Source organism: Labeo rohita, chromosome 14 (genome assembly GCF_022985175.1).
Source record: "Labeo rohita strain BAU-BD-2019 chromosome 14, IGBB_LRoh.1.0, whole genome shotgun sequence".
Classification (NCBI taxonomy): domain Eukaryota; kingdom Metazoa; phylum Chordata; class Actinopteri; order Cypriniformes; family Cyprinidae; genus Labeo; species Labeo rohita.
Genome location: NC_066882.1, coordinates 29,798,764 through 29,810,841, shown reverse-complemented (window position 1 = coordinate 29,810,841; position 12,078 = coordinate 29,798,764). Strand labels below are relative to the sequence as shown.

Sequence of the window (12,078 nt, the reverse complement as noted above, 5' to 3'; positions counted from 1 at the left end):
TATTGCTGGTCTTCAATGATAATGTCAAGTTACTTTAATGTATTTGCACCAATAAATGATAAGGATTTATGCTGATATCATCCAAAACCACACTTTGCCAGGGGTGTTTCCAAACTTTTGGAGGGCAGCCTATGTTAAGTTATGTAACACAAAAAACCTTGACCCACTGCTCTCCACATTTTGTATGTCATCCTTATTTAACACACCTGATTCAGATCATCGGCGCATTAGGAGAGTGCTGCAACAAGCTCCATCTGTATGTTAGATAAGAGAGACATACAAAATGTACAGAGCTGTGGGTCCACAGGACCAGAGATGACATCCACTGACATAAACAACACTAAAGCTGTGTTTAGATCGACACTGCCGTACTTATCTTTTCTGAAATATTCAGTATGTGAATTGTGAAATGTCAAGTTGAGCTTTATTGTCATTCCACTACATGTGTGGACATACAGTGGAACAAAATGTTGTGTCTTGCAGGACGACGGTGTTACATAAATAAACGTAAATATAAACGTATAACACTAGACATAAGAGTAATTTTTTTTTAAAACCTATACATAGTTAACTTACTGAAGTGGTAATCTAACTATACATAAATAGTTGACTATACACATAATCTAGGACAGACTATACAAGTACTTTACATAATAACTGTACAAGATATCATGCAAGATATTGTTCCAAAGAGGTATTTAAGGTTAAAAAGCAAGTAGTGCAATATGATTTGTGGTGCATTCGCAAGTAAACATTTGTGTTATCTTATTAAGTCCTTGTAACATGGAATGTTTATAAGAGTGTCTGGGCTCTCACAGCTTGGGGAAAAAAGCTGTTGAGCAGACTTGCAGAGTGGGATCTGATGCTTCAGTACCGTCTTCCTGATGACAAGAGCTGGAAGAGACTGTGGGAGGGATGGGTGGGGTCTTTCATGATACTAGTAGCTTTACTGGAGCATCGTGCAAGGAAAATGTCCAGAATGGAGGGGAGAGAGATACCGATTTTTTCCTGTACCAGGCAGTGATGCAGCTGGTCAGCATACTCTAAAGGGTGCCCCTGTGGAATGTGGTTAGGATGGGTGGAGGGAGACTTGCTCTTTTCAGTAAGTGGAGAAAGTGTTAGGCATGGTTGTGGCTTCTTGGAGAGTGACATGGTGTTGGTGGTCCAGGTGAGATCCTCTGTGATGTGCACCCCCAGGAATTTAGTGCTGCTGACTCTCTCCTCAGTCGAGCTGTCGATGGTCAGTGGGGGGTGGTCAACGGAGTTTCTCCTGAAGTCCATCACCACCTCCTTTGTCTTCCCCACACTGAGGGACAGGTTGTTAGCACCACACCACACAGCCAGCTGTGCTACTTCCTCTCTGTAGTGCGTTTCATCGTTTGATTAGTCCTACCACCGTTGAATAAAAGTGGTTGAGTTCATCTGAGAGGGATGTGTCATCATCACAGGCATGTGCCGGGGGCTTGTAGTCAGTGATGGTCTGAATGGCTTGCCACAGGCTCAGTGTATCTCTGCTGTCTGTGAAGTGATTATTGATTTTTTAAACATAACCATTTTGCATTCTTGATGCCACAGGACAGATTGGCTCTTGCTGTTTTGAGGGCTGCTTTATCTCCTGGTCTGAATACTTCATCTCTGGTCTTTAGCAGCCCACGAACCTCTGCTGTCATCCACGGCTTCTAGTTTGTGGTGATGGTCTTGGTGACTATCACATCATCTATGCACTTTTTGATGTAAGTCAAGTCAAGTCACCTTTGTTTATATACCGCCTTTAACAATACAGAATTGTGACAAGGCGGCTGTACAGTATTAAATAGGAAACAGTACATCAACAATGCCAAAGGCAACATTAAACACTCACATTATAGGTAAAGGTAGTTAATCAAAAACAATAAAATAAAATGCAATATTGTGTTAAGAGAAAAGAGTCCCCAACTAAGCAAGCCAGAGGCGACAGCGGCAAGGAACCAAAACTCCATCGGTGACAAATGGAGAAAAAAACCTTGGGAGAAACCAGGCTCAGTCGGGGGGCCAGTTCTCCTCTGGCCAAAGTTCCCGTGGTCTTGTGCCGACAGCCGTCTAGGTGATGTGGTCTTTAATGTGGATCCGTCTCTGGGGCTCATCTAGTTGATGTGGACTCCGCTGACATTCAGGGCTGTAGAGGCCGTCTCTAGGTGCTGATCCACCGTCTGGGCTGGGTTCGGACTGGATCCGGGGGACTGCAGTGACCATCTGATCTGGATACGGACTGGATCTGGTGGTTAATGTGACCTCGGAATAAGAGAGAAACAGACTAATATTAGCGTAGATGCCATTCTTCTGACGATGCACCGAGTACATCGGGTGTTATGGGAAGTGTTCCCGGTTCCGGTTGACCTAATTAGTGCAGCCTAACAATCCTTTAATGGATTTGAATTATAAGAATGTGGATTTGTTATGTGTAAGCAAGGTTAAAGAGATGGGTCTTTAATCTAGATTTAAACTGACAGAGTGTGTCTGCGTCCCGAACATTGTAGGGTAGATTGTTCCAGAGTTTGGGTGCTAAATAAGAAAAAGATCTGCCGCCCGCGGTTGATTTTGATATTCTCGGTATTATCAAATTGCCAGAGTTTTGAGAACGCAGCGGACGTGAGGGACTATAATGCGATAAGAGCTCACTCAGGTACTGGGGAGATAAACCATTCAGGGCTTTATAAGTAATTAGCAAGATTTTAAAATCTATACGATGTTTAATAGGGAGCCAGTGCAGTGTAGACAGAACCGGGCTAATATGATCATACTTTTTGGTTCTAGTAAGAACTCTAGCTGCTGCATTTTGGACATTTTGGATGTAAGTAGTATACAGTGAAGAACACCGCATAGAAGAGGCCTAATGTATCCCAGAGTGCAGTGTACTTCAGTGGACCTTCTATTTCCAGTTCAGAATGAAGTAATTTTATTTGAAAAGTATTTGACAACACATAACCTAAGTGACTAAGCTCCTCCTCGTCTTGACGTGATAGTAATAACAATACTGAATAAAAATGAAATGTATTTAATTTATGAAATAACATCCATTCTGATAATAGAAAAAAATATACAGGTTTAGAGTAACATGAAAATGAATGTGTATTCTTCTTTCACTGGACTATTCTTTAGAAAAATATATATTATAAAATATATTTATTAATTTGTATAGAGAGAAAGCTTAAAAAAATCTGGAAGAGGGACAAAACTAAATTAGACAAACTGTTGCAGATTTAACATTTTATGCACTCAAACAATTAAAACAAATTTAATTTATTATGATCCACCATTTAATAGGGAATTGAATGAAATCTTTAATCTTCCACTTCGGTCTTCCAACTTCCAATCCCTTAATTGAAGACTCAACCCTTTAGCATGAAATTAGATTAAAATGCAAAATAAATGTTTATTTAGGTGATGACACAGAATTTACCAATACACTGAATAATAATGCACATACTGTGTAACAGACAGAGTAATACTGTTCCGCAGTGTTTAGATGAATAAGCTTATTATTTGTTATTTTATGGGCTCTTTTGCGTGAAACATTGTACAGTGAAACATTGTTATATTTCTAATTTCTGACATGCAGATGTAATCAGAATATAACAAAGTCAGAATATAACAGAATATATAATATAATATGTCAGATGTGATTTTGAAGTCAGTTGTCAAACCAAAATGCAATTGAAAAAACTTTTCTAAAGGCCCACAAATATAATCAAAGTCAAGTGTTTAAGCATTTTAGAAAATTAAAAACTGTATAAAGAAATACCTATACAATCCTAAACAATTTATCATCCACATTAGATACAAAAGAAATACCCATACATTAAAAAAGCAGAATATGACAGCAACAACAAATATTCTGACATTCTCCCTTCTTTTTTATTTAATGTAGTTTTTCTACTTCTCTTCAACAACATCTTCATTTATTAGATTTTCATTCTGATCTGTCGCTTCTTCTGTCTTTCTTTCATAATCTGATCTCTTTTCTTCTGTCTCTTCATTTTGATTCATCTCATCCCTCTCTCTGTCTCTGTTTTCATTATCTTCAGAAAACACTTGATCTTCTTCTTTGTTCTTGTCCTTCTCCATGCTTTCTTTTTCCCTCCTCTCTTTCTCTATCTTTGAGAGGTGATGACAAAGAGCCTGTACATAGGTGAAAACACACCGAGGATCTGGGTTGTTGCCCATTAGTAACATATCAGACACTTCCAAAAGGGGGCAGCAGTCAGCAAGAGATCTGTAATTGAAAGAGAGTTCGTTTTTGTTTTATATTAGCTGCAGACTTTCAGATGTTTGACATCTACACATGAAATCAAAACTGCACAAACATTACTCTTCTTCGCACATCACATCTTTTTGCCTTAATGAAATACTGCTCACATATTTACATACAGTATTTGCACACAAATTCAAACGTCAACATACTCTGCTGTACTGAAGGCCAGAGTGAAATTCTTCCCCCGTTCACTTGCTTTGAGGGAGGAGAAGTCAAAAGCAGAAGGAAAGAAACGATGAACTAGTGCACAGAAAGCCAGACCATCACTCCAGGAAGAAGAAAAATTTTCTATGTTGACACCCTTTAAGATACAAAATAATATGAAAACAACCAGATCTCACAAAAAAAAAAAAAAAAAAAAAAAAAATATATATATATATATATATATATATATATACGTATTATATACATATACAATTTTACGAGGTGGTGATTTAATATGAATTTGTATGATTTTTAGAAAAGAAACGTAGGATCACTCTACTAGGTCATACTGGCCTAATGTGTTTTGCTCATATTAATGAATATAGTTCATTATGTAGGGGTGCGTTTTTTTTTTTTTTGGCATATAGACTGAATAAAGAACTATTTTTTCTATATTTTGAAAGTTGTTAGACTTGAAAATGACATGTGATTCGGAACCTTACAGTGCATGCCATAGTAAAGAGTGAAAGTATGGCATCCACCCTGACTAAGGTATACTGGTTTGTTATATTGTTGCTTGGTTCTGCTATATAATATTCTGATTTGAACCTGTTTTTAAGAGTGAATGTTTCTGAGGAAGTTTTAACTTTGGCTTACCTCATATCTCTGTGTTTTGTTCCTGCACCACTGGAGAATTTTCTGTTTAATTGATGCTCCACCAGCCATACCTATAGATGTCCGTTGAACTTTAAAGTTTCTGACACCTGGCGTCCTACAACAAACCAACATATGCTTTTCACACTAAAGACACAGCAAACTACAAATCCTACAGTAACGGCTGAGAGATACTACTGAACAAATTGACCTATTTAATAAACATCATTCATTGCTCTTTTTTTTTTTTTTACATTAAAGAATATAACAATTGGGTGGCTAATCAAAACGTTAACGCACATGGTGATTATAAGGTTTGTTGCAATGATAAAGAAAGATATTATTATCAGTATTATTATCAGGAGGATGTTAAGAAGATGGCTTACTGGTCCTTCTGAAACTTGGCCATGGCATCTTTTCTGATTGAGGGTCGAGCAGATGATTTGGTGGGGGCTCTAAGAGCAGAAGATGGAACTGTTCCACTTTTTTTCCCCATATTTTCTGGTTTGTTCTTGATATCATCTTTAATCTCTTTTTTCTCTTTAGTTTCTCTTTCATCTTCTTTATTTTTAGTGTTGCCTTTAGTTTCATTTGTTGTCTTGTCTTCTTCTTTGTGCTTTTCCTCAAGTTGTCCTTTGTTGCAGGAATCATTCTCTTCACTGTGAGGGTCATTGCTGCTCTTCTTTTCTTCTTCTTCTACCTCACATTCTTTGTTTTCATCTACCCCTGTCTCTTTTTCTTGTTCTCCAGCTTTAAGTTCTTTGATATCCTTCTCTTGTTTTTCTTTCTCTTCCACAATGTTTGCATTCTCTGTGACTCCGCCCTCTCGCTCACATACCTCACTGTCATTGGCTTCAGTATTCTCCTGATTTTCTTTGTTGTTCTCATTAGCTCCACCCTCTGTAGTATCAGTCCCACCTCCTGGCTCTGATTCAGCTGCAACACATTTTGTCTCCTGGGGCTTCACATCTTTGGCATCCTGTGAAGGGCAAAATGACAATGCATCAAAGTACAAAATTACCACTCACAGTATATCATATATCTCTACAGTGTGTACACTACAATGTGACTGTGTTTATGTATGTTTTTTTTTTTTTTTCAATTAGTTTGTAAGTGGTTTGTAAGTGGTTAGCCTACTAGCTTAATATAAGGGGTGTCCTACACACTCATGCACTGTTCTGTGGCATTTGTAACATAAATAGTGTGAATAGTGCGTTCACACTGAAAACTCCAAAAATAAAAAGTGCACTTCAGACATCAGGATGATGCTCTTAGTTAACAAAGTGTGGAATGTTAGACAGTTTATGCACTCAACCTTTGCAGGTTATTTATGTAGCAGATGGAGAGGGCCTCTAGTGTAGCATTAAGATAGCCAGTTAACCTTCTAGCTTAGCATCACACTGATTACAATAGTACTGTTTATTATATGTAGCTATCACTGCTACAAAAGCATAAACACAAAGACTCTTTGTTAATAGCCTGTAATTAAATTGGTAGTGTATATTTTTCCATTCTCTTGTGAAGATCTGTTATACCAGCAAGTACGCACTGCCTTTCAGTCAGTCACTTCAGTTTTTCATCAAGATATTAACCCCCCCTGCACCCCCACCCCACCCCCTCTGACTTCTCTTCCCACTGTCCCTTCCCAAGGGTTCAGTGTAATGTTCTCAGTTTGATATCTAACATAACATCAGTGTTTGTGTGTGTCTCTCTCTTTATGTGTATGTGTGTGTGTGTGCTTCGTTTTGCTTTAGAGGAGCTGTCCCAGGTGTCACATGAGGTCATGACTCACCAGTTGTAAAAAGAGCTGTAGCATTCCACTAAATGAGCAGGTGTGTAGGAGGGTGACCATTAGTAAATGTGTTCTCATATCGAATTACCGCATCTAAATGGAACCAGCAGAATTATCTGATAGCATTTCTAATTCTCAGATAATGCTTGCATTTCATTGTATCTTTGGTGGAAAAGCATCTGCCTCATATTCTGTGTGATTATCAGTTTTACAGCATATTTTGAGTTTCAGTGACCCCAGTAATGGGAAAAAAAGAAGAATAAAACAAAGATGATTGGATTTTGTTTTACAAGAAAATACTATTTAATTTTTTCTACTTCAAAATGTCATGTTTAATTCAGTGTCTTACTTGCTGTTTATTGTTTGTGACGTTTACTAGTTATCTCTGAGATAAAATCTTCTACACTAGTTTTTTTAGTGTATTGTAGTATATCAGAAATGAATAACTTATTTTCATTCCAGTTAATTCCCTTCAAATATTTTCCACTATATTAAACAAATCTAATCTGATAAATATTATTATATTATTATTGTAACATGCGGTTTGGGTTTTTTTACATTCACGTTTTCATGTCTTTTATTTTGTACATGTGTTTCATGTGTTTATTTTGTATTACAATTGTATAATATTATAAAATTTTAACCTTCTGTTGTAAAGGATATTTCAGAAATCTGACTGGTGTGAATCCATGGTTAATTGCAAGTTATTTTTATTATGTTTATGGTCAATCCTACCCCAGCATAACACATTTTCAACAAATATAATATAGTAAAAGAAATTAAAATCAACCAAATAAACAACTGGAGTGTATCTCTGCCGTGTATACAAGTGTTTACATTTTATGTGTCAGATCTTTATAAGTCCCAACACGAAACTAATGTAACATTTATCATATTATTTGTGCAATGTTATGTAGTTTAGTGTCAAAAAATGTTTAGCAATCTTAAAATTTCAAAAGATTAGCAAACATCATGTCGTATTAACCTAATGCATCATATGGTTATGAGATGTTAAAAGGGCCTTAGGGTCTCTCAGACAGAACACGAGGGTTAATGTGAGCAAAACAGATAGTAAGAGAGATAGAATAGGAAGAGAATCATATAATAATTCACTGCAACATTTACCTGGTCATTCATTACCTTTGTCTCATTGGTCACTGCAATATTCTCTGAATCCTCCATTTGTCCAGAGTTGTTTGTTCAAACGGAGCAAATGTCTAGTCTAAAGTAATCACTGAACTGACAGACAGACGATACTTATTTCTCCTTCACCTCTGTCTTTCTTCTGATTTTCTTGGTCTGTCTCTCTTTTCTTCCTTCCCTCACCCCCGTCTCTGTCTGACCTTTTAAACAACACACGCTCCAGAAATAGTGTAACACTGGTAACACTGGCTCAGACAGACCCACTGAGCAGCTGTTAGTGCTGGTAACCAATACACAACATTACACACACACACACACGTAGTAGAAAAAAAACAGTATTGACACACATCCAACATACCACTCAGACAAACGCTTATGACAGAAATAGCCTTTAATGTAGTAACTGAATATGAAGTGGCTTAATCTTTTTCGTAAAAGGTACAAAAGCTGTCACTGGGGCGGTACACTTTTAAAAGGTATTAACATGTACCATTTCGGTACTAAAGTGTACAGTACATGTTAGGTAATAATATTTTACTATACTTTTACTATAAAAAAAGATAGCCCCCTTATACAAATTTTTCCAGTTTCTAAGGTTTGTGTAATTTTATGTTAAGATATGCTCAAAACCTAAAATCTTCTCTGACATTCACAAAGAGGGTTTCTTGATACTATTTTTTAAAGCAAAGCAGACCATGGTTCATTATCTCAATGGACATTCTTCTTATCCTGTAGAGGAGCATCTCCCTCAACACAAAGCAGATGGCTTTAAAAATAAACAGCTATCTTTGCTCTCATTCACTCACCGTCCATGAATAACTGTTCTCTTCACCTCTCTCTCTCTCACCTCCCTGCCTCTGTGCTCACTTCTCTGCATGAACAAATCTAACTTTATGTGGATGTGCATTAATTAAGAAACATGCATACCCTTAATTCAAGGGAAAGATTTGGTGTTAATACTGGTGAAGCTAAGATGCTATGAATGAACACCAATGTGGTCTAACTGTCAGTCTAATTTGTACTGGTAGTTTTTTGGCTTTTGGGATCAGTCATTTAAAAACTGTTGTAAATAAACTGTAAACTCTTGTGAATAAAACCAAGAAACTGCAAATAAGGTATAAGACTTTTGATTAGTCGGTAAAACAGCTTAACAGAATTGATGCTACAGTTGGTTGTAAAAGAACTCCTATCTCTTAAGAACTGAATGTAGGTTATGTTCAGATCTGAAGAGGGCGCCAAATATACATACATTTAGTCTTAAATCACTTCACAACCATTTAAAGTCGCGCTGTGACACACACACACACACACACACACACACACACGAAATAACAATTATTTAGTTATTTTATTCAAATCAGATCTATTTGTAAAATAAATAAATAAATAAAATACAACATAATAGCTTTATTTGGAGTTAAGATGAAAATTACGACAAGCACAATCAAAAAATCAAAGTGATGTCATTGAAAGGCTTTAGTGTTATCATGTGTATCATGTGATTAAATAAGCGTAATCTGTGACCAGAGTCAGCTGTTTTTAAATACAATACAACATTCTGCAATGTTTTCTTACAGAAATAGGCCAGTCATACGAAGCTGTAGGTAATACAGTGTGTTTCGTCAGTCTTTCAGCAGGAGCATCTTTGATCGCCGTAATGGTGCAGAGGACTCAGCTGCTGCTCAGGACACATTCATGACTGGTGAGCCATTAATTAATTAACTTTAACACGAATACATATAAAGAGTATGATACATCTGGTCTGGATATAGTGATACTGCAAGACGAGAAAGAGAAACTGAATAATTTATGCAGAATTATAAAAATAACTTTTGGTAACACTTTAGAATACAGTTCCGTCATTAATGAATAACTACGCAGGAACAAATGACTAATGCACTATTAACATTCTAGTAACTAATATTAACTAACTAGAAACTCTGATTAACAAATCAGTAGGTAATAGCACCTTAATAGCTTCAACAACTGATTGCCTATTACATTTAGAATACAGTGAATTTAGGCCCAGATTATGCAGAGCTGTAATAGCTGCTAATGGTGGATATTTTGCAGTTTGGGTTGTCCCTTATCAGTGCAAAATTATCACAAATTAAAAAGGATTCATGCCAATATTGTCCAAAACCCCACTTTTCTAGGGCATTTCCAGACTTTTGGAGGGCAGTGTACATTGTTGTCTTAGTATTTGCTCATTTTAGCAGCCTGTTGCCTGTTATTTTATCAGCTTGTAATAAAACAAATTACGAGCAAAACAAAACATTAAAGGTATAATAATTTATTTATGTAGGTAGCAGGCCCTATGTATTATTCTGCTTTCACTGTCTTTATTCGTCATGATATTCAAGATATGCTTTATAGCTGTACAGTATGTCAATAATTATAATTATTGTAAATCAATAAAGCTTTATTGGCATAAGTCATGACTGCCAACATTTACCGCATTCGAGAATTAAACAGACAGTACAGGAAATATGGTAAGGTAGGCAAAGACATAGCCTATATAAAAAGAGGGAGAAAATAATAAAAAAGAATTAATAGAATAGACTACAGTGGGGGTGGATTAAGATGTGTCATAAGACCTGTCTGTCTCTGTGTTACACTTATGAGATTTACCAGGCAATAGGAAATCTGAAAAACAGAAAAGAGAATACTGTGGTCATATTCAGGATATCAGACATGACTATAGGCTATAACTTAAAATTAACTCTAAAATGAAATGCTATAGTAATGCAGCTGAGCACAGTTTTAGAAAAGCGTCTAGTCATAAAGCAAACCGGTTTGGACAAAAAAAAGAGTCAATAAAACATTCTTAGCATTGCAGTCAGAGCAGTCCTTTGGACTCAGATGAGAAATTTCAGGCCTTGAGGTTACATTTAGGTATAGTCTGTTTCATTCTAATGGTTCCCCTTTTTGAGGAAGTGTAGTCAGATATCTTATGATGTTCTCAAGTGATGACATATACACAAATATAAAAATGCTGACAAGCATTTTTGACACATCTAAGACTACAATGTAGTATGTTCCACGATTGCATTTATTGTAGCAAACAATAGATTTGGTACATCACACCTAAATGTCTGTTTCATAGGAAATGTATGTTTGCAGGCACGAACATCCATGCTTTAAAACTATAAGCTTTATTGGAAATAAATAGTCATAAAAAGAATTTTTTTTTTTGGTCTCCTTTCTGCCTGGAATAAAAGAGTCAATGACATGGTACACATTTTTGTCCAGATCTGTTTGATAATTTGATTTATTTGATTATTTAAAATGCAATTTATACAAGCAATGAATGCATCTATAATATATGATAGTATATTTTTAATTTCTGAATTAAAACTTATTTTGCCATTTTTGGGGACATAAATTCAAAAATATTGGGGCGATACAACTGTCTAATATCTCGAAAAGAAAACTTAAGTACTTTGGAATTATCTTTTATTATGATTTATTAAAATTATTTCAACAAAACTGCTTTACTGCAGAAACATGCAAAGATATCAGGCAGTTTTACCTTCTTCTTCTTTCTTCTTCTAACAAGGTTAGTTCAAGTTGTAAATTATTAACTGTTGTTACTCCCCCAAAAGTAATATTCTTTATATATAATGATATATCAATAATGATAAAGCTGTGTACATGTATTTAAGGGGTAAGGACAGTGTTTCTATTTTTTATTTGATGGTTACGCCACATTACATTTTTGTATCATTCATTTATTAAAGCCATTTGAAACCAACAAGATTTGAAAACAATACAGAAAGTACATTTCTAAGAACTTTGTACGTCTTTTAAAACAGACCTTTCAACAAAAATCACATTTCACATTTCTAGGACTTTGACGTAGATTGTCACACTTAAGAAAAACTCTTTTGGAGGTCTTGTGATAGAGACTGTGAAAGTGCAATTAGAATCTTACATCACTCAATGCCACAAAAACTGAAAAGGAAGCACAGAAATAGTGCATCTTGTGCCAATCACACGTTTAAGTTCTGCTTTGTTTTTTATTTTAAGCTCATAAAGTCAACATTTCTCAATC

The 12,078-nt window shown here is 35.8% G+C and overlaps 1 protein-coding gene across 2 annotated transcripts; it reads right to left on the bottom strand.

Annotated features, from left to right (window-relative positions):
* Positions 1-3,333: 3,333 nt before the first annotated feature.
* On the bottom strand, positions 3,334-8,258 carry smtnl1 (smoothelin-like 1). Of its 2 annotated transcripts, none has more exons than XM_051127147.1 (5): positions 8,007-8,258; positions 5,476-6,068; positions 5,093-5,207; positions 4,441-4,592; positions 3,334-4,252 (listed from the first exon to the last, which is right to left on the bottom strand). In XM_051127147.1, the coding sequence occupies exons 1-5, from the start codon at positions 8,061-8,063 to the stop codon at positions 3,913-3,915; spliced, it is 1,257 nt and encodes a 418-aa protein (XP_050983104.1). In that variant the 5' UTR covers positions 8,064-8,258; the 3' UTR covers positions 3,334-3,912. The 2 variants fall into 2 exon arrangements, with proteins under 2 accessions (XP_050983104.1, XP_050983105.1); XM_051127148.1 differs by having other exon boundaries at positions 3,336-4,252; positions 8,022-8,256.
* Positions 8,259-12,078: the final 3,820 nt, after the last annotated feature.

Coding starts and splice junctions, on each gene's coding strand:
- smtnl1 (XM_051127147.1), bottom strand. CDS start 8,063: ATGGAGGATTCAGAGAATATTGCAGTGACCAATGAGACAAAGGTAATG. Junction 5,208..5,475: donor GCCAAGTTTCAGAAGGACCA/GTAAGCCATCTT, acceptor GGTTTGTTGTAG/GACGCCAGGTGTCAGAAACT. Junction 4,253..4,440: donor CTGGCCTTCAGTACAGCAGA/GTATGTTGACGT, acceptor TTTCAATTACAG/ATCTCTTGCTGACTGCTGCC.